At 39.7% G+C, this 22,721-nt stretch overlaps 1 protein-coding gene across 2 annotated transcripts in view; it reads right to left on the bottom strand.

Moving 5' to 3' along the window:
- Positions 1-21,180, bottom strand: part of LOC120530177 (cysteine-rich secretory protein LCCL domain-containing 1-like) — a 75,184-nt gene extending 54,004 nt beyond the window's left edge. Inside the window, exons 1-2 of one of the 2 annotated variants that reach the window (XM_039754414.1) lie at positions 20,792-21,180; positions 18,342-18,674 (exon numbers count right to left, since the gene is read on the bottom strand). In XM_039754414.1, coding sequence (XP_039610348.1) covers positions 18,342-18,605 — 264 coding nt within the window. In that variant the 5' untranslated portion in view covers positions 18,606-18,674; positions 20,792-21,180. Of the gene's footprint in view, positions 1-18,341; positions 18,675-20,099; positions 20,383-20,791 lie in introns of those variants that run through there. The other variant, XM_039754415.1, reaches the window with a different exon arrangement.
- Between the last annotated feature and the right edge of the window lie 1,541 nt (positions 21,181-22,721).

Genomic DNA, 22,721 nt, shown 5'->3' on the forward strand with positions numbered 1-22,721 from the left:
TCTACAGGATACAAGCACATTCCTCCTGAAGCAGAGTTAGCTGCCATCACAGAACAGTTTTTACATTTGGCAAACTGGCAAAGCAGAAAGCAAGCAAATAATACTAAAGGTTCTGAAGATTTGCAGTGAACAAATATGTATATACCTGTACTGTATATATATATATATATATATATATATATATATATATATATATATATATATATATATATATATATATATATATATATATATATATATATATATATATATATATATATATATATATTTTGCAAAATGCAAAACTAGAGAAGAATCAGCCAGGAAGGATAAGGAGAGAGCAATTGTCTCTGACCACCACCTGCAAAACCATTCCCTTTTTGGAGGTGGTCTTGCTGTTGTCTCTCCAGTGCCCCTGTAGTCATTTTCATTTGCACAAAAGCAGGTGAATTGATTCAGTTGCTTATACTTCCTAACTGAACAGATTGATATCCCTGAAGATCCCAAAATCAAGTATTTGTTACACCATTTCTGCCAGAAATTAATATTTAGAAGGTTAAAACGATACATTGTTATTGTCCATAAGACAAAGATGTTATTTAAATGGTGTTTTACAGGAAAATGCAAGGTCAGATTGATCCATACCTTGTTTTGACCAGGTAACAGTTAATCTAACCAGTCAAAGAATACACAGCTTTCTTTTATTAGGGAAAAAAAAATACAAAAAAAGTGTGCCACAGTTTTCTAGGGAATACAAAGGTGGGAAGCTACGAGGAACTGGTTGAGGAGCTTCTCTCTTTCTATTTGGCATTTAGGCACCACATGTCTATCTATATCCTACTCTCCGATCTGTAGTCAAAAACAATGTGAAAGTGGTCTCTGATGTACATGGGCTGAGGTTCAACCAAAAGATCACTCAAATGGAGGGACGTAAGAGTGTAAAGTGGAATGTATGTTATGTTAGCACACTTCTGTGGGTCATTCTAATGTGAAACACCTTCCGAAGATTATAAGAGGAAAACAAAATTCCCAAGTGATTACTATTTGTAGTAATAATTCCTTTAAAAACAACAATGTCTGAACAATTTTACAAAAATTTTTTTTTTTTTAGCTAAAAACAGATTTTTTTAAACTGTCATCTCTCGGAAATGAATGTGATAGAGCATTTCTTTTGCCCGAATTGAATTCAGCACCCTCAGATCTTTAAAGAACACGTAAAATATTGGACAGGAGTAAAACTATTCCCCCTACCCGATTAGCGCAATCGTTGCACAACAGACAGGCAGGGATAGAGGAGGACTTGGGTGTAGCCGCTGCATACTAGTGACAGGCTTTAACTGTTAATCTCCATGGTGGGTTATTAAATAATGATGCAACAATATGAACTGACCTTATAATGATTTCTTTAACACACCAGCCTATTAACAAGACTCACTGAGGTCTCACATTTGATTAGCCAAGTGGCTGGCAGTGCTTAGTGTCGCTATCTCACTGTCCAGGTACCTCATTCAAATCATGGCCTAGGCACTGTCTGGGTAGATTTTTCAAGTTATAATTTGTTACTAACCCTCACCTATACGGTTTCTCTTCTCGGTACTTAAATGTGGCACTTGGCCCATCTGCCGTTGTTTTGCCTGCCTAAGGTAAAGTCATCTCTGATGGAGGATCAGAGGACTCGTCGAGGTAGAGAGATCCTTTCATCAGATTGGCTGGCCCAGCACTGACTCAGCTGTGGAATGGCCAATAGGGGGAGGCAGCTTGATGGCCGAGGTCTTCAGGACTGAACAAATCCAAAGTGTATTATGGGATATCATCTATCGTTGAATAGTAATATACTATAATGTACTTATAATATTTCTATTGCACTATTATATTATATTGAGAATTACTGGTGTTTTGTTCTGTGTATTCTATTGTATTTACCCCATTTTTTGACACCCATTGCATGCCCAACATACATGGAAAGAGGTCTCTCTTTGAACTGGCTTTCCCAAGGTTTCTTCCATTTTTTCCCTACTAGGTTTTTTTTGGGAGTTTTTCCTTGTTTTCTTAGAGAGTCAAGACTGGCAGGGGCTGTCAAAAGGCCTGGTAAAGCTCATTGTGGCACTTCTTGTGTGATTTTGGGCTATGCAAAAATAAATTGTATTGTATAATAACTATTCATAAGTGAACAAGATTGTGCGGGTAAAATGAATGAATCTCATTTCTTTTTATTTTTCACAGTTGACTCTGCAAATCATTTTCAGACACAAGTATGACAGTTTGAATAACGAAGCTGCATGAAACCAACAAGTCTGACAGGCATCCTCTGGCGAGGTGGTGGGGGTCAGCTTTGCAAGACCATTAGGAATTGGTTTGTAAACCAACACCAAGAAGCAATAAAGCCGGTGCTGAAATTAGAATGGCTTCCGATTCTCTCCTTGTTATGTTATAGAAAAAAGAGGTGCAGATTTTTAGGGGTGAAAGGGCGAGAAGTGCGTCAGGAATAGGCCTATACAGCATTCCATTTGCTCCCAAAACAGCTCTTAAACCAGGCCATAACTGTAAGAATATGTTGCACTTTGCTCCCAAATGAGAAGCCCTCATTAAGAACAGTCTCAGCTATAAAGAAAATAAAATGTGCGCCTAGTTCAGAGTCAGCGCCACAACACAGAGGCACTTGTTCAAGTCAAATCACACCACCAACATTTCAGACTAAGGTAAAACATTCCTATTTTATGTCCTAGTGTTCTTTAAGCACTGCAGATCTCACACAATTGTTAATATTAGCCATCATTTGCATTGCAAAATTAAAGAGAAACAAAACGGTTTTCATGATGGAAATTGGTTATATTGTAAACACACATTGTGCCAAAGACACAGAAAAAAAAAATCAGGATTACATGACGGGAGTGTTCAGAAAGAAGACAGTAAAAATTGCTCAAAAATGTTTTTAAGCATCAAATACATCTGCTACTTTCCAGGATGGAAAATGAAAAGAAATATAAGGGATGGGCAACAGGCTGTATGCAGAATAAGTGAATTAGTGACTGAATTTCCATTCACTTCATTCATGACAGGACTTATGCAGAACCTATGAAATCCCCAACATGGTTGTGAGATATGGAAGCGATCCAGTGACCTGAGACAAAGACTGGGCTCCTTTGGTACTGTGTATCTTTGGAGAATCTTTGAGTACCACTGGCTTGACTTTGTGTCGGATGAGGAGTTGCTCATGGAGTCCCGAATGAGGCACATTACTTGTAATGTGAGGGAACGTCAGTTACAGCACTATGGCCATGTGGCGCATTTCCCCGAGGGTGATCCAGATCGTAAGATCTTCATTGTTGAGGACCCGAGTGGCTGGACAAGGCCAAGGGGACAACCATGTAACACCTGGCTGCGGCATATAGAGGGTCATTTCCGGAGGGTTGGACTGGACCACGTGTCTGCCTTGGGGGTTGAAAACTGGAGTCCCATGCGGTTTCATTGTTGGTGGGTGCGGCAACAAGCTGTACCAGTGCATGCTCCACAACCTGACCTGACATGACCCCTCTCTCCTAAATTCAAAAAATTTCTTTACAGTTAGGGCTCATCTACTCCAAACCCCAGCACTCAAATTGTACACAAACTATTCAGTTGGTACTGCCAGTCTAACGAAAATGCATGCATCTAATTGTCAAATCAAGTGCAGTGTAAACTTAATAAAACCTTTGCTAGAGAACTTGTCATTTACTTGGATATTCTGACAAATTCTGTCACTTTTGTGTTTGCTGATAATGACAGTTCAGTTAAAGTTTTGATAGCAGTGCATGATGAATGATGACACGGACCAGAGGTGCCTGACATATGTGTTAATATTTTACTGCAAAATGGACATCTGTCTCAGTAAGCAAATAGTCGCTGGTTTGGAGAGCCTTTTCAACGCTGGCCATGTAATTTTCATATGTTTTATGTCATGCATTATTGATTGTATTGATGTATTGTGTCCAGTATGACAAGAATGAATCCCATGGTCAGCATGCTTTGATGGCACACAGGCCTAATATAGCAAACTATAGTTAATTCTTTTAATTATTTATTTGTTGGTCACACAATCCCACATACAGCATTTCAAACTATGTTATGTGCCATGTGAATTAAAACGGGTTCTGCAGGTAATGCAAGTCTCAATTGCAAAGCATCCGCTTGTATCAGGCCACTGTGGCCTGATGTCATCTGTATCGTGTCTTTAACCACTCTTAGACACTTATGCTTTCCTATCAAACATTTGTGCCAGTGCAAGAAAGCAGGAGTGACTTAAGAAATGGGAGTTAGAGACGACATAGTCAGATGTGATTCTCGAAAAAGAATGCATGTCTGGGGACAATTCGCTAAAATATTTGCGGAGAATAGCTAGAAAGGCTCTTCCCAAAGGGTTTCTTCCTAAAAACCCAACCACAATTTTCTCAAGTCTGTGCACTTTAAGCATTTGGCGCTGCAGTGTCCCACTTCTATTGATGGATCAGACAAATAATTCAAATAACTATGGGATGAAAATGAAAGAGCAAATGAAAATGAACAAGAGATTTACAACCAAGAGAAAACAGAAAGGTAAAATTTCTGATTTTAATTTAAGAGCTCAGTACCTGAAGCCTATTGATTAATTTATATACCTTGCTGAAGACAAATTCAAACACGGTTGTCTCCATACAGATGTTTAACACATCTGGTAGAAGGAGATGGACAATATACAGATTCTGCAACCACAATATTAACAAGCAAGCAAATGTCAGTTGTAAAGATTGGAGCACAAAACATATTAATAAAAAATAAGTAAAAGATCAAAGCAAAAGACAAAATGCCAGCAGAAATAAAAGAGCGAGAGAGAGAAATTAGACTTCGACACACACTTCTTGCCAGTAACCCTGCCCATTTATTTGTTATGCTCTGCAGCACTTACTGTAAAAGAGAATGTACACCTTGGGCTGTGCTCTAGCATTGTGCCTTCATGCCATTGAGAAAGCCATCTAGTGTTTTAGTAATGTGGCTATGTATCAGAAGCACAATCTCTGTACACAAACATGCAAACCTTACTAGTACAAATAATGGAGCCTCCAAAGACAGTGATAGTTTACAGGCTCAGCCAGCACTGCGTCTGCATGCCTTTGTCAATGTCCCTGCCACCCATTGCTGTTGCTACCGCTTGCGGAGCTCCTTTTATGCCACCCTCTCTCTGTGCTGCAGAGCTGTCCTTCCTTGCTCGCAGCAAGGAGTCTGAATGTATTTTACACATTCTACCAGTTCATTTACAGATTTATTGCTATCTGTGTATGGCAGGAAGTATACTCGCTCAAAGATGTTGTCAGCTCCTTTATTGCCATATCCCTCTACAAGAGCAACACACCCTACCTTAATAAAAGTTGATAAATTGTTTGTCACTTCAGTCCGCTCTATGACATACACAAAAATCAAAGTCTTTTATTAAAAATACAATACAATGTTATCAGTTCATATATACTGTTATTTGTACAAAGTATTGTGAAATGAAACTCTTACATGCTCTTTTCACTATGTTGCCACTAGGCCAGAATCTCGCTCTGCAAAACACAGAATGCAATTTGGGGAAAGTAAGCAACATTTAGGACAAATTAATCAAATGTGAGCGTGCATCTGTCTGTTGTTACAAGCTATGGCAGAATATACAACATAAGTGCTGAAAAAAATAGATTTGCAGAAGCACAAGGAGGATTATAAGTAGAATATAGTTTGGCACAGAAAGGTCGCTGAGGTTGTCATAACTCTACCCATGTATTCATACCTCAAGGAAAATAGTTACAGGGATCCATGATAAAATAATTTGCAGTTTCCTTTCATTATCACAAGCTTGTCTTAAAAACACGGTAGGCAAATTTTCTTAAACTAGCCAACCTGTGGCATACCATACGCCACATAATCAGGCCGGTTTTTTAATGATTTTTAAGCACAGGGAGAAAATTAACATTTGAAAAAAATCAGTAATGTAATAAATCAGCAAGAAAAGCAACATTGTAACAATGCATGGAATGAACCAACACACAATGGTCCGTGACTGAAAACTGGCGGACCGCCATCGCTCATGTGCCCACCTCCAACTCGTCACTTGAGTCGTTGTCGTCTTTGCACAGTCCAGATGCACCTGTGACTCACGTAGACTTTCCATGTTCCTGCAGGAGCATCTAAGAAGATGCATGTTTGTCGCAGATGTGAATTACTGTATGTAGCGTGTAAAACAGTTTGCTATGGTGCACGCGGTCGTGCGTCGTAACCGAAAACTCGATTTTTAAAGACTGCTTACATCTTGGAGTTGGTGGGCGTGACTCCTTCCTGCGTGCGCCATAGGTGTCTTACTTGTCGGCGGCTTAGTGAATCCACGCCCCTTCCGGCGTGTTTTCCATGGGTGTCTTGCCTTAGTGAATTATATATATAGATTGATACCTTTATTGCTTCAAAGTAAAGTGCAATTCTCAGACTCACTTATCTTACTTCTTCAATCAACTTTGGTATAAAGTATACAACAAAGTAACAGCAAATGAACCAGTAGGAGGAGAACATGAAAACTTCTTTTGAAAATTATTCACATTAAAGACATACTTTCTCAATCAGGACAATTTCATTATGTTAAAGGTGCACTTATAACATGGCCTGCTAAGATGGATCATTTTGCCCTGAACAGAGATATGTTTGAAGAAATTAGTAAGGCTACATCCATACTGCATTTTTGTTTAAAAAAATAAGTATACATTAGGCCGGAGTTATACTTCACGTGATGCTTGCTGCAGTGGACGCTCCTGCTACGCAAGCATTGTAGTTTTTATACTTGCGCGCGTACTTTACATAAATCAGGAGGAATCCACCAGGAGGCAGTGCGAGATATCACGGTGAGAACATGTTCGGCTTCTCTGTGTTGTGAATTGCCTGCAACACTCATTAAATTCTGATGACACTTTACCGCAATATCTCTTAAAAGGATGTTTATTGATTAAATCTATCAATCCAGGGATGTGTCCATTCCAGTAAGCATTGGGCATGAGTGAGAAACAATCCCTGGACGAGGCCTCAGCTCATCGCAAGGTGAATACAATCACGCGCATACACTGGCGTCATTTTAGTGGCACCAAATCCCCAAATCTGCATATCTTTGGAAGGAAACCAGAGCACAGTGTGGAATACATGCAGGAAATACCAGCAACATAACTCCCTGCGAGACAGCAGTGCTATCGCTCTGCCACCGTGACACCCCCATGTGTGTAATTATTTCCCCCATGTGTGCAATTATTAACAGTATTCATTATTTAAACGAAATTATATGTAAAATGTAACCTACACACTTTAATGCATTTCATCATGAAAGTGGTATCAAGTACAAATCTAAAAGATTCTAAATGTGCAGAGAGTTGGAATATCATACATGTCATGTGTTCTGTGTTGTGATCTATTGCTGCTTGCCACTGCTGTCAGGTCCAAGAAGCTCGTAGCGATTAAGAACTGGGATGACGTTTACGATGGTCTGCTTTAATGATAAAGTAAACTACGAGGTTAAAGTGGACATTTCGAGATTGAAGCCGAAATTTCCACTTTAATCACAAAATACACGTTTTCACCGTGTCCTTTACTTTTTTCTCAGTGGCTCAAATACAGCTCTATACATTATGTTGCTGTTGTTAAGTTACCAAAATTAAAAAAAAAAAAAAAAAAAAAGACGGCACAAAAGATGGTATGTGAGACTGTTACGATCGAGAATATGCGACACTTGAATATAAAAGCACCACGAATGCATCTGTATGTTCGCATTTTGCTTCACCACATCGAAGCATTCATCCCGTAGGATCTGCATAGAGGCCTTGTGTCACATGTAGATAGTAAACAGAGACACTGACGTCACGTTCTGACTTTTAGCACACTGCGCCCCCCGATTTTTTGCTGGTACTGCAACTCGCGCGTGCGTCACGCTAATTTCTGAGGACCTGCTCAGAGGACGCGTGAAATGAACGCTGGGAACAAGTGGCAGGCGCGTACTCATTCTGAGCGTGAAGTATAAATGATCCCTTAGTCTGCTTTGTCCACATTAACCTGGCATTTTTAACCCCTGAAAACTGAGACTTTAGAAAATGTTTTCCAGAGCCATATACTTTGTAAGGACTCTAATTGGGCTCAGATTGGTTCAGGCTTATTGGCGGCCGGAGAAAGACAGCAAATACTACTTACTAGAACCTAACTCAAAGCCTACAGAGCCAGGGGAGCCTGGATGATGAGGATCAAGCATCACATCCCCAGAGCCTAATCCAACTCCAAAGCCCACAGGGCTACACTGGAGGCTGCAGAAAGACAGCAAACAAGCCGATAACCCAAAAAGGGCCCTACCCACCATCTGTAACCAGATACAGTCCTCACAACAATACTAGAAACACTCGCTGGTATAAGGGGCAACAGCTCCAAGTATGGACAGACAGTGCCTTCTTCCTTTTCAACCTCTCTCCTGTGCTTTCCAGAGAAAAGTTTGGGAATGGAGTATACCTCAAAAAAAAAAAAAACATGGTCCTGCTCATTACAGCGTCTCATTCCCGGATTAGTGAGCCATCATGAAAAAAAAAACAGAATTTCAACATAACAGACACAGAAGAGTTGCTTTCCAAGGTGTTTGTTGCTTTTAAATTTCATTTGGTACAGTGCGAGTGCTGCATATCTGCACAAGAGACAAATTAATTTACCGGTCACTACAGTTTTGTGATAAATCCCCTGGTCAGTGAAATTATCATTCCTTTAAGGAATTTTCCACCAGTGCATGCATGCCCAGTGTAAATGAATGTCTACTGTACATCATATTCGTTTTTGGATATTTCTGTGTAGACAGAGATAGTAGTGCAGATAGAGATTGTTCTGTTTACAAATGCTGTTTTAAAATACAAATGTAGTAGTTTGGATGTAGCTTAACAATCCCCAGCTGAATCCCAAAAAAATGTAAAACCTTAAAATATTCCTTATCACTGGGGTCCATGGGCATTTTGCAATCATTCTTCCAAAAAGTAATTCGCTAGGTGAGATGTTCACTAAAATAGCAGCTTTTGACATTTGCATAGAACAGGACTTGATGATACAGAATTTTCACATTTGGCTTGGCATCTGTAGATTTACATTTACTTAAGCAAGCTTTGGGTTTAACAAAGGCTAAAGTAGTTCCAAATTTTCCTTATATATACTTGGGACCACAAGATTTGTGACAATGTCTGGCCAAAACTGTAACAGTAGCAGTTTCAATATCAATTTTTGGAAAGCTTTATTGTGTAGTCCAACTGGATGCCCTCAAGCATGAAGCGTTTATTATTATACAAGTTATTTAACTGTTACAAAAGAATTATGTAACTTCACAGTTATACTTGAAAAACAACTTTGAACCCGAAATCCAAGAAAGGAACGATAAGCCTGTCACAGTGAAAACCAAGGTTCTGAAAGGTGATGAGAAATACAGCAGAGTTTCACTTCACAAACTCGTCCCGAAATCACTTTACATCTAATTTTGTGAATACGAAACACAAAAGTTGTTAAAGTCAGATTTTGTAAAGTTTGAGTTTTTGGGGAAAGAAAGTTAGGAATGTTGCTCCCTAAGGGTTATTTCACAGCCAAAGCCGCTCCCCTCTTTCCTTGACTGTCCTCCAGCACCATTCCGAAGCTCAACACATCCTTCCATGTAATTCCATTGCACTCCCTGCCTGATCACTCATGCCACCAGTCCACCTTGCACCACTCGTTCAGGGGCAAAGGTAACACCTTTGGCAATACCATCTGGGCTCAGTTTACCAACTCTGCCCATCAATCACTAGCAGCCACATAGCCAGTGTAATGGATGCAAATATCTGCTCTCCAGCACCACTCCGCTTTCTACATCTGTACACCACAATGAATTGACCTGTGCTTTTGCACATAGAGAAAAATGTTGTAAATAAGATAAGAAACTACTGTATATGTGCTAATATTATGGATTTCACTTTTGATTAAACATAATTTGTTTTGTGAAGTTTTTGGCAAGTAAAACTCCCACGTTTTTCTGCAAATTCAGTTTTACTTGAATCATTTCGCTCATAACTAGTTCTAAATCTCTCTTCTCCAAAGTGCAAAATTATCTGTCATTTTATTCAACAGTTTCTACTGTAAACTCAAAAGAACATTATACTTTGCAATGATGGCACCCTGTTATTAAATCAAATCTTGCACTTGGAAGCTTTCAAGATGGACTCTTGCAACCACATCATTCTCAAATGGTGTAAAGCATGATTACAATATAAGTCAATAATTTGGTAATAAATAAATCTATTATTGAATGTAATAATTTGATATACATGTCATAATATTCAATATTATCAGAGTTACCCACTAATTCAGAAAAAAAAAAGTCCATTCCATCCAGCTTATGAAGAAGTTGCTCAAACTAATTGACTTCTATGAAAATGGTGATCTGCTGAAAGGGATTTTGAACTTGAACTTGTTTCTGCATAGGAAAGAAAATAAAAACACACCACACATCCTGACGTACAGTCATTTCTGTATGTCAACTTTCCAATTAAGTTTGATTTGGGAAAATGAGACCATCCAATATGAACACATTTGTAAATTTTTAATTCAATGCCTTTTTTATGTCTAGCTTGCTGCCTGAAATTGAAAAAAAATCAAGCATAAAATCTTGGAGGCATTTCCAGAAAGCTCACGGGTCCCGTATAAGGTGGGTAATGTACACATTGACATTTTTCATACTTTTAAATGCCTCAAATTATAGATTTTGTGGTTTCTTTTTGTAATTCACCTTGGACTTACTAAGTAAGCAATACTAACAATGACAAAATTCAGTTAAAATTATGTGCTATAAATCACGCAAACCAGAATTCATCTGATATGCCTAAGTAACTGAATCCACATGCCTGCTGTGATCTCAGAACCTTTGTGGAGTGTAGCAGTGCCCTTCTGTAATCTAAACGTCTGAAACAGTCACCCTGCTCTCCTGGTGGATATTTTAAACACATCCTAAATAACCATTGATCCATATATCCAACCATCAGATAGAGTCCACTACATCAAGATTAAGATTGATTAGAAGTGGGCCCAATCCTGAAAGCATTTATCATAAGGCAGGAACCAATTGTGCTCATGGTGCCAATCCATTGTAAGGCACATTCATGCACACAGTCACCCATATGAGGCAAATTCACTGTTACCAGTTATCCTAACTCCAAACTTTTGGAAATTATGAAGGAAAATTAGAGTATCAAATTTGCTACTATACAAATATTAATAATAATCTACTTAAGAGCAATGGTATGGCTAGCAATGCTGCCTTACTGCTCCAGACTTCTGGGTCAGGATCCCAGACTGGTTACTGTTTGTGGAAAGTTTTCACCTTCTTTGAATATCCGATTTCCTCCAAAGATGAATAGACTAGGCAGGCTCAGGTCAGGTCAGGTTGGGGAGCATACACTGGTACAGCTTGTTGCCACACCTACCACACAACGAAACAGCTCGGCATCCCAGTTGGCAACCCCCAAGGCAGACAGGTGGTCCAGTCCCACCGCCCCCAGAAATGACCATCTATCTGCTGCAGCCAGGTGTTATGCGGGTATTCCCTTGGCATGGTCCTGCCGCTCGGGTGCTCAGCAATGAGAATCCTGTAAGCTGGATCACCCTCGGATAATTGTGCCACATGGTCGTGGTACCGTAATGGATCCTTCTTCACAATGCAAGTAATGTGCCATATTCGGGACTCTGTGAGCAGCCACTCGTTCAACATAAAATCAAACCAGATGTACCCAAGGATCCACTCAAGAGACACAGTGCCGAAGGAGTCCAGTTTTTGTTTCAGGTCACTGGATAGCGTCCATGTCTCATAACCGTATAGCAAAACAGGGAGAACCAGGACTCTAAAGACTTGCATCTTTGTCCTTTTGTAAAAATGTTGGGAGTGCACACACACCCCTTTCCAACGACCTCATGATCCCCCATGCTCTCCCAATCCATCTACTGACTTCATAGGAAGAGTCACCAGAGACATGAATGTCACTGCCGAGGTAAGTAAACCTCTCGACAAGGTCAACACTCTCTCCGCAGACAGACACACTGCTGATGGCCGTGCCCAAGAGGTCATTAAAGGCCTAACATGCAGGGTATGATCATTACAATAGCTTTATTAACTCAAAAGCTTTATTAACTTTATTGATCCAAATGAATGTCACAATGCGGAGTGTATAAGAGGTCATTAAAGGCCTGGATCTTGGACACTTAACACAAGCCCAGACACTCAGACTCTTCACTCAGTCTCAAAGGCCCCGATCAGAGCCTCCATTGACACCAAATTGACGGAGTATGAGTGGGTGTACCAGGAGGTGGACTGCTGCACTGTGCAGGGTCATTACAATGAAAATCTAACTTACATTTCTCACCAGCAGACTACCTTTTGGCACCATGATGTGCAAGTATTGAAATTTTGGGTTTTTACTTTCCCACAAGTAATTTGTCTTATCTGGGCCAGTAACATATGTATCAGTTGGCTGCAGAAGAAAATATATTCAGAGAAATCCTACCAGAAAATTGAGAAAACATGCAAATGTGATAAGAACAATAAAGTGAACCAAAATATCTGTGAAGTTGTGAAGCACCAATTTTTAATAAAAACAAAATATCAGATATTACATTCAGTGGGTTAAATTCATCTGCCAACTTGTTTTGTGTCTATAATCCATAAACCGACAAATATAAAACACATCCATATTGGGTCCTAAAGAAAATCACTGTACTCAGTCACTCTGAAAAGTCTACCTTAGTGAGGCCAGCGTGTTAAACTGCAAGATTATCTCTACAGTGACAATTCGATTTTGTTTATTGTGTCTTGTCTTAATATGGGGGTTTACTCTGCAGTTCATAGGTGGTCACCGTACAAGGCTGATGGAGTTTTAAGATGCTGTTTAATATGTGCAGACTCAACACAGACAATGACCAGACTGGGATGTAGATCCAGTTTTAGAGAGCTATGAAGAAGACCGTGAAATGACACAACACCATTATGAGGGCCGCTCAAAAAATGTTTTGCTTTCTGTGGTTAATGTGAAATATCCCGCTTGCTAATGTGGCTCTGCATGACCACCTGTTTCTTTGTATATGTGCACCTGGCCCTCAGAATGGTGATGTCTGTTTAAAACCAATGGACTGTTCTTAAAATTTGTTATGGCAAAAAAAGTATTCATTAATGTTCCAAGAAAGTTAAAAAGGTGTAAATATCAAGTTCATAAAAGTGATGTCAGTCAATAGGATTCATAAATAGTGGATTCTGACAAAGGCTGAGTGGAGCTCAGTAACATGGCAGCCAATAACAAAGGCTAATCCGATGATTCAAGAAGGGGGGTACATGCTCTTGTTCATGGATACTGTGTAAAATGATGATTGTGTAGCAAATGCATCCAATTATCCTATTAGAATGATTACATAGTTCTGCAATACATTACTAGCAATGGGCATCCCTTTTAGATTCAGAAGTTAACCCTAACCTGCACATCTTTAGGATGAAGGAGAAAACCAGAAGACCCAGAAATAGGGAAAAACTAAAAAATCCACACACAATGATGAGGCTGCCAAAATGATGAGCCATGAGGCATCAGCACTAGATGTAAGAAAATGTTACAAACGAGGGGAGACCATTCAGTTCATCAACCTCATTTGTTTAGCTAATAGCTAAGCTATCCAGATATCTCATCCTGATACTTCATAAAGGTTGTCAAGAGTTCTGCTTCAGCTACATATCTTTACATACACTGCTCACAAAAATTAAAGGAACACTTTAAAGAAACACATTAGATACATCAGATCTCAATATGAAGTTGGATATCTATACAAATAACGACAGGGCAATGTCTTAGGAACAAAAGGATGCCAACTCTTTTAATGGAAATAAAAGTTTTCTGCCTACAGAGGGCTTAATTGTGTAGACACCCTAAAATCAGAGTGAAATGAAGATGTGGCAGGCTAGTCCATTTTTTCAAAAACTTAATTTCTGCTACTCAAAATGCTTTTCAGTATCTTGTGTGGCCCCCACGAGCTTGTATGCATGCTTGACAACGTCGGGGCATGCTCCTAATGAGACGACGGATGGTGTCTTGTGGCATTTCCTCCCAGATCTGTATGAGGGCATCCCTGAGCTGTTGTACAGTCTGAGGAGCAACCTGGCGGCGCCTAATGGACCGAAACATAATGTCCCACAGATGTTCTATTGGGTTTAAGTCAGGGGATCGTGAAGGCCATTCAATTGTTTCAATTCCTTCATCCTCCAGGTACTGCCTGCATACTCTTGCCACATGAGGCTGGGCATTGTCGTGCATTAGGAGGAAACCAGGACCTACTGCACCAGCGTACGGTCTGACAATGGGTCCAAGGATTTCATCCTGATACCTAATGGCAGTCAAGATGCCGTTGTCTAGCCTGTAGAGGTCTGTGAGTCGCTCCATGGATATGCCTCCAAGATCATCACTGACCCACCACCAAACCAGTCATGCTAAACGATGTTACAGGCAGCATAATATTCTCCACGGCTTCTCCTGACCCTTTCACGTCTTTCACATATACTCAGGGTGAACCTGCTCTCATCTGTGAAAAGCACAGGACGCCAGTGGTGGACCTGCCAATTCTGGTATTCTATGGCAAATGCCAATTGAGCTCCCGGTGCTGTGCAGTGAGCACAGGGCGCAGTAGACATTTGGGCCCTCAGGCAACCCTCATGAAGTCTGTTTCTGATTGTTTGGTCAGAGACATTCACACCAGTGGCCTGCTGGAGGTCATTTTGTAGGGCTCTGGCAGTGCTCATCCTGTTCCTCCTTGCCCAAAGGAGCAGATACTGGTCCTGCTGATGGGTTATGGACCTTCTATGGCCCTCTCCAGCTCTCCTAGAGTAACTGCTTGTCTCCTAGAATCTCCTCCATGCCCTTGAGATTGTGCAGGGAGACACAGCAAACCTTCTGGCAATGACACGTATTGATGTGCCATCCTGGAGAAGTTGGACTACCTGTGCAACCTCTGTAGGGTCCAGGTATCACCTCGTGCTACCAGTAGTGACACTGACTGTAGCCAAATGCAAAACTAGTGAAGAAACAGTCAGAAAAGATGAGGAGGGAAAAATGTCAGTGGCCTCCACCTGTTAAACCATTCCTGTTTTGGGGGTCATCTCATTGTTGCCCCTCTAGTGCATCTGTTGTTAATTTCATTAACACCACAGAAGCTGAAACTGATTAACAACCCCCTCTGCTACTTAACTGACCAGATTAATATCCCTTGAGTGTTATTGACTTTATGCTATACTCTGATTAAAAAGTGTTCCTTTAATTCTTTTGAGCAGTATATATAAAAGTGCTTCCTGGCTTCAATCCTAATTGCACTTCCCCTTAATTTCCATATGCCAAACCCTATGACACTCTCCCATAATATTATTCTTCATCACAAAAGCATAATCGTTAATACTGCTGTTTCAAAGCCCCACATTCCTGGTTGCGTGTAGTGTTTGAACATTTATATTGTACTTGGGTGGGTTTGGAATTCTCAAAGATGTACATATGATGTTATTAGACCAGCATGAATTTATATGATTGCACCCTGCAAAGAACCATAGTCTCAAATCAGGATTGCTTTCCACTTTGGACTTGATGATGCTAGGATTGGTTTCCTGGAAACCTAAAACTGGATTAATCTGGTTCAGGATATGGATCAACAAATAACAAATCTTCTCTCAAATCCTTAGTAGTAGCAGTATCACTGTCACGTGTGAAGAGTAGAGTAAAATTCTGACTTGCATGTCCAACCACCAAGAAACAGGTCTCTATTAGTGAGGAGTGAAATGATGCGAGTCAGATTGAATTTGCAATGAAGTTCGGCGTTTCAGCTTGCAAAAAAATGTTCTGCTACCAGCGAAAGTTGTGTCATTGACAAAAGAAGAAAGGTGTTCATTTTCTGTCTGAATTCATTTTCATGTGTTAATTCGGCATTGTAATTACAATCCCAAAAATGCATTGGAGACAGAAATGAAACCCTCATCTGTAGGAATCAAAACAGGGAAGGGTGGTTGCTAGGTAAAGGTAAGGGGAGGTTTTCAATATATCGAGTGTTCCTATGGAGAAAATACAGAAATGGGCATAATGGTGCGTTTTAGAGTGTCAACTTATGAAAAATATGCAGTATGTCATGTTTGTAAAAAAACACACTGCACCTCCGCAGTGATCCAAAGAAGAGGCATAAACAAAATTGATTTTACAGGTAAGTAGGTGGTGAATATGTGGGGAGCAATAACACTTGTTTTCTATCACAAAAAAATCGGGAGTGGTCTCCCCAGGACTTTCTTGTATAATCAGATATAGGGATGGATAGTTCAGGAGTTAACCGCAAGACAATGATTACATTTTTAAATTATTATGTACATTAATGAACCACCAACAACAAATCAAATTAATAATATACAGAAAAATTATTATAAAAGTAAAGTTGAATAAATCAGACACTGGAACTGAATGAAAAAAAGGTAAAGTGCCACTTCCGGTTAACAGAAATAGCCCAAAAGTTGAGAGAAATCTACGTTTTGTACCAAATACTTGTATGCAAAATTTGGTTGACCTAAGTGAAAGCATAATCAAGTTATGATGTTTATACACACACACACGATTTCAAAAATGGTATTTTTGGACTCGGGGAGGTCTAAAATGTTAAACTTCATCAATATCTTGACGTCGAATTTTGTGGATGATTACAATACTTTCCCTATACTTTGTATATGAGAAAGTAAAAAAAAGAAACCACTCCCCCCAAAAAAAACTTTGAGTTTTTCTAAATGACTGTATGAGGATCTAAACTGCTAAATCTATACATTAAATTTTCAGGTTAACAGTTATAAACATATACAAATTTCAGAATTCCTGTCCCAACAGAGTTTGATACAAATAGGTTTCATCCTTCAGGGAGAGCACATAAATATATCACAGATGAAAAAAATACTTCCAAACTCCAGCCAGGTTGAAGCCCTATTGATCCAGACTCCAAAAAGTTCTTCAAGCTCAGGTAAAGAACTGATTGCTTCTATTATGGTTACTTGCTCAGTACTGCACAGTAGTTTTGGTTGAGGATGGAACACTCACTGCCAGTCAAAGACCTGCTCCATTCAACTTTATGATCCCTATTCTTAGTCTTAAGCCAATGTCACATTACACAACTTCTAGTTACTTTGGGTTTGTCAAACTCATTGAAGATGTTACTGATCTCCTTACTGGACATGTCACATTTAGTCACTGTGTGCCAACCTTCCAGCACAGTCGTGTTTGTTCCCCTTTTTCTGAAGGTCAAGATCATGCTGCCTGATGGAGCTGGTGTTGTGCAAAGGGTTAACAAGTACAGTGAATTAAACCGCAATCTCCACCCCTTTCTTTTTTATTTCATTATGTTGTGTTATGTAATGCACAAGACGTTTCTCTTTTTGTGAGGTCAAAAAGCTGTGCTTCCTCTATCTATCTATCTGTCTAATCATTGCTATATTATTGTCAGTCTAGATGAGCATTCATTGGTTGTCCGCTCTCTTGAGTCCTTCCCGCAACTAAAGGCAAAATTGACTTTGTTGGGGTGAGTCGTGGACTACTTGAAGTGAGTCACTGGGCACGTTGCATTATGCGATTGGCCTTCATGGGAGAGCACCACCAACTTCCCCCAAGTCACTAATAATAAGCAAATGGAGACAACAACTGTAAATTTTGGAAGAGTCATCTAATGTGACAAAGCCTTTACTGTTCAAACCAAAGCTGATGGCTTCTTTTCTCACTTATGCACATTTAAGCTTGTGTATGTGAGAAGTAAATTACATCTTTTATCATCATTATCCTTAGTTGACATGGCTATGCAGTGGTGAGCTTCATTACTCCAAAATTGTTCTCCAGGTGCTCATTATTTCCTCATATATCCCAAAAATGTGATTGGAGACTGTACATTAGCCCAGCATGAGTGAGTGTGGGTGGTCCTTGCAACAAACTACTCACCCCATTCTGGGTTCATTCCTGCCTTGTGTCCAGTGCTGTTGAGACAGAATCTATGCCCCCACAGCCCTGAACTGCACCGAGCAGGTTTGAAAGTGAATGGATGGACCATTACTTCTTTGCAGTGCTGTGTAAATCAGTTTTGCAGGAGTGCAGTGTATTGCCAGAGTTATTTTATACTGTGGATTTCTAAATGCAATGCAGTCTTATCTTTTTATTTAATTTTGCTAATAAATTCCCTCCCAATGCTACTGAGAATAGTGCTATACATTTATGATTAATTGATAAAGTTATTATCACAAAACAGTATACAAATCATGAACTCGTGCTTACCATGAACTCCATATTTGATGATGGAGGATACACTTGACCTCTCAGTTTATTGTGCAGGTCCAGGATGACTTGCTTATCACTCTCAGTAATTGCTCTTTTCGCTCGATGTTTAGAGATCAGCGTCTCTGAGCCTTCATCCTTGTCCATATACTTTTCCAGCAGTGTTTCCAAAAGCGTTGAATTTGGGATCAACATTGGGACAACTGCTGGGACTATAAATAACAGAGCAATTCCCTGTACCCATTCCAGAGTGGCACACTTCATGATGGATTGATGGATGACCTCAGATTCTCTGGGACAGTCTCCAAATTGGCCTGTTTTCGTCTACAAAGTCTGCACACAAAAAGTCAGAAAGGGAGAGCCGAGTCACTGGATGTCGAGAAGCAACCAATCAGTTAATGCTCTGCATGACAAACGTCAGTAATGATGAGGGGTACGGCAGTGTGTACTATACATATGTTTGGTTTGGTTCTGTTCTTTTCAAAAGAATCTTTATTCAGTAAAATGAAAAAATACAAAATCTTCAATATATTCAATTAACATACACTCAAGGTAATTTTTTAAAAAGAAAAATACATTTCCAATATTAGTTTTTAAATTTCTTTCAATCGAATTTCATAAGCCACTCCATCCCCCTCTACATACATACATACTGTACGCCCACATCAAAAACAAACTTGTCTTTCCTCCTTCATCACCACCATACACACCTCCTACTACTTACGTAAATTCAGACATAATGTTTGATATATCAGAATTACTATTACAACTACTCCCCATACACCACAAAATAAATCCACACAGAATTCTGAAATATTACAATTAACTTCATTACTATCACTACTCTCCCCAATATATTTCCTATCACCTCAGACATAAATCTGATATGTTAGAAATAAAGTTCACCTCCACCATTTCTCTCACAGGACACATAATTCTGAAATACCAGTTAACTTAACACACTTAACTTTATTACCGCCACAACTCCCCAAGTGCAAGCCTCCTACTACATGCATACATTCAGACATATGTCTAAAATATTAAAATTACTCTTATTATTGCCACTACTCTCTCTGTACACAGCTCTTTCACCACACATAAATCCACACTGAAATATCACAGTTAACTTTATTACCACCACAACTCCCCTAGTACACACCTCCTACTACATGAATACATTTAGACATACTGTGTCTGAAATATTAAAAATAATTTAAATTACCACCACTACTCTCCCAGTACACACCTCTTACACCACACATAAATCCAAACATAATTCTGAAATATTGCAATTAACTTCATTACCACCACTACTCTCCCCAATATATTTCCTCTCACCTCAGACATAAATCTGATATTAGAACTAAAGTTCACTACTACCACTTTTCACCCAGTGTACATCTACTACATCATACATAAATACAGATGTAAGTCTGATACATTAGAATTAATTCCATCACCGTCACTACTCAACCTTTACACACACCCTACTTCATATATTCTGAAGTCTAGAAAGACAGATAGGTCGATCATTAAGACTCACATAAATAGGTATATCATTATAAAGTATTAGTCAAAGTGATACTGTAGTTATTTATTACAGTCAGTAAGTAAGAAACAGCAAAAAAGATCCATGGCCATTTCCATCACCGATTATTTCAATTCATCTCTACATGTCCCGTACTGCTCAAGTTAAGTCCCTGCGGCTGCGCCTCCTGCCTCTTTAAAGCCGCCTTTGACGTCTCGGCTTTCGCTTACCTTAAGTGAACTGTGAACTTCTCTTCTAGGCGAGTCAAGCGGACCCAAACCACCTCAGATCAGTGCACATTTACAGTTCGTCCGCTGGTTTCACGACTCAGGGATGATCGTAAACGCCCTCTGATGACATTCCTGCCCCCAACGCAATGCAGCCCACCTATTAAGTCTTGTTTCACACTGTATGATATCTGAAAAGGAGAAGTAACGGAAAGCTACGAACGCATATCCCGTTTGTGTAGGAATGGGACCGTCTTCGTTGCTCGTTACATTCTAATTGCGCCCTATTCTTTTCTCGTATAGTACAATTCGAAACACATTTATTTTTATTTTTTGCAGTCGTGGGGTATTTTTGCTTCCATCTGCAATAAAGATATCTCTCCGACTCGTTTTGTCTTTCTCTTAACTCATTCGCAGTTATCGCGAAACCGGCGCTGACCAATCTGCCGAACTAAACTTGAAATTAAAGAACCGTGCTGCAATGTCATTTACAAAACAGTCACTGCTTATTGCATGCACTATTTTGCACACATTTAGGTAATAAAATAACACGTAAAAAATTAAAGTGAATTAATATATGCTGTTTGCACTAAAAATTCATAATGCTAATAACTGCAAATCAATCCCCTGATACTACCCACACCTAAAAACAACATCCCACAAACTTTATCGCGTGCAGTTAGCATTTCTTTTACCTAAGAGCAGCGCGGCTCCACTCCTCGACTTCGGCTAGCAGCCCAGCTCTGAATGTCCCCTTCGATCAAGAGCCTCTGACCCGCCTCAGCTCAGGTTGCAATTCTTTCTGCAAAAGGTTGAAGACAAAAGCAACTGGCACTCGCCGTTTCTGGTAAAATCAGTGACCAGCCCTTTCACTCGAAACTGACGTGCTTCATGAAGGTTTACTTTAAACTGTAACGTTAGATGCACATTCGCTTCTTCTTGTCTGTGCTGCAAAGTTTTCTTTTTTGGGGGCGCAAATCAGCAATTTCCGTACTGCATATCCAGCCAGCCTAACACAGCTGTCCCAGTCTTCAGGAGGTTTGATTCTGCTTTGTGGTGAAACGTGTTATATTACAATACTCTCAATCACAGCTCAACCGCTTCTCCCACTTTTATCCTAATTTTGGGGACTGGTTGTCGGGTGACGATTGCAGACCCCACCCACTTTCCGGAATCCTAAAGTCGAACTTCAAAACGCGCTAAGGTGTTGGTCATTTTACCTGAGACTGCGCAGCTGGACGCACTAATAACACGCGAGGAGCGACTTTCTTTCTTTCTTTCTTTTATTATTATTATTATTATTATTATATGCTTTTGGTATTCTCTAAACAATAACACGTCTTAGCAGCTTGCGATCCAGTAAAGCGCCTTACAAAGCAATACATAATACAGTAACCAGCTGAGTTTGCATATGATCAGTTTAGCGAATTTAGCATTATTTCTGTTCTGCAGTCACAAGCATAATTCCATTTTTTTTTAATAGAAATTTGTAAACTTTTGTTACATGAAAGTAAGGAGATTTAGTTGAATTGCTCAGGTAAGTTCATCTCAGCTAACTCCAGCCAAAATGCACAGTGGTATTTTTTTTTTTTTTTTTTAATTGAGGCCTGTCTTGTCATTTTCTAACCCACTTAATCCAGACCAGGGTCACAGGGGGTCCTGGAGTGTATTCCAGCTAGCATAGGGCTCATGGCAGGAACAAACCCCAGACAGTGTACCAGTCCATCACAGGGAAACACACACACACACACGCACACACACACACACGCACACACACACGTACACTAGGGCCGATTTAGCATCACTAATTTGCCTAACCTGCATGTCTTTGGACTGTGGGAGAAAACCAGTGAACCCAGAGGAAACCCAGGCTGCCATGGGAGAACATGCAATCTGCACACAGGGAGGACCTGGGACTTGAATCCTGGTTTCCTTACTGTGAGACAGCAGCACGACCACTGTGCCACCGTGCCATCCTTCTTCAGAATATTTAACTGATAAAACTTTCACTTGTAAGAAGTGAAACAAGGTAAAATATTTAATAACACTGTAAAGGTTTTAAGGTCTTTCTATAACAACAACAATAACATTTATTTCTATAGCAAATTTTCATACAAATGATGTAGCTTAAAGTGCTTCACAAGATGAGGAAAGTAAAGTTTAATGATACATAAATAACTATAACATATCATTCTCAAACTCAGTTAATCTAACTCATTGTCACAATAGGCTGTAGCATATTCAGGGACAATTATCATAAGAACAAGAAACATCATTTTCTTTCTGAGATTACAGGTGGTCTCCAAGCATATCTTTTGTTCTACACAAGAAAACAACAGAAGAAAAACATATCTATAGTCAAAGCCACGTACCAGTACACAGAGCTTCAACCGCTAGCACAAAGTAGCAAAAGTGCAAAATTAAATTAATGTCATACAGACTTCTGCCACTGACTAGCAAAAAAAAACCTTCTAATAGTCCTTCAGTAAATATCAAACAACCACACAAAAGGTACATGATTATTTATATGATTATTGCTGAAGGCCACTGTTCCCCATACTGCAGGGCCGTTTGAAGGAATTTGGGGGCCCCAAGCAAAATGGACATGGAGGCCCCCCGCACGCA

This window comes from Polypterus senegalus, chromosome 5 (assembly GCF_016835505.1).
Source record: "Polypterus senegalus isolate Bchr_013 chromosome 5, ASM1683550v1, whole genome shotgun sequence".
NCBI lineage: Eukaryota > Metazoa > Chordata > Cladistia > Polypteriformes > Polypteridae > Polypterus > Polypterus senegalus.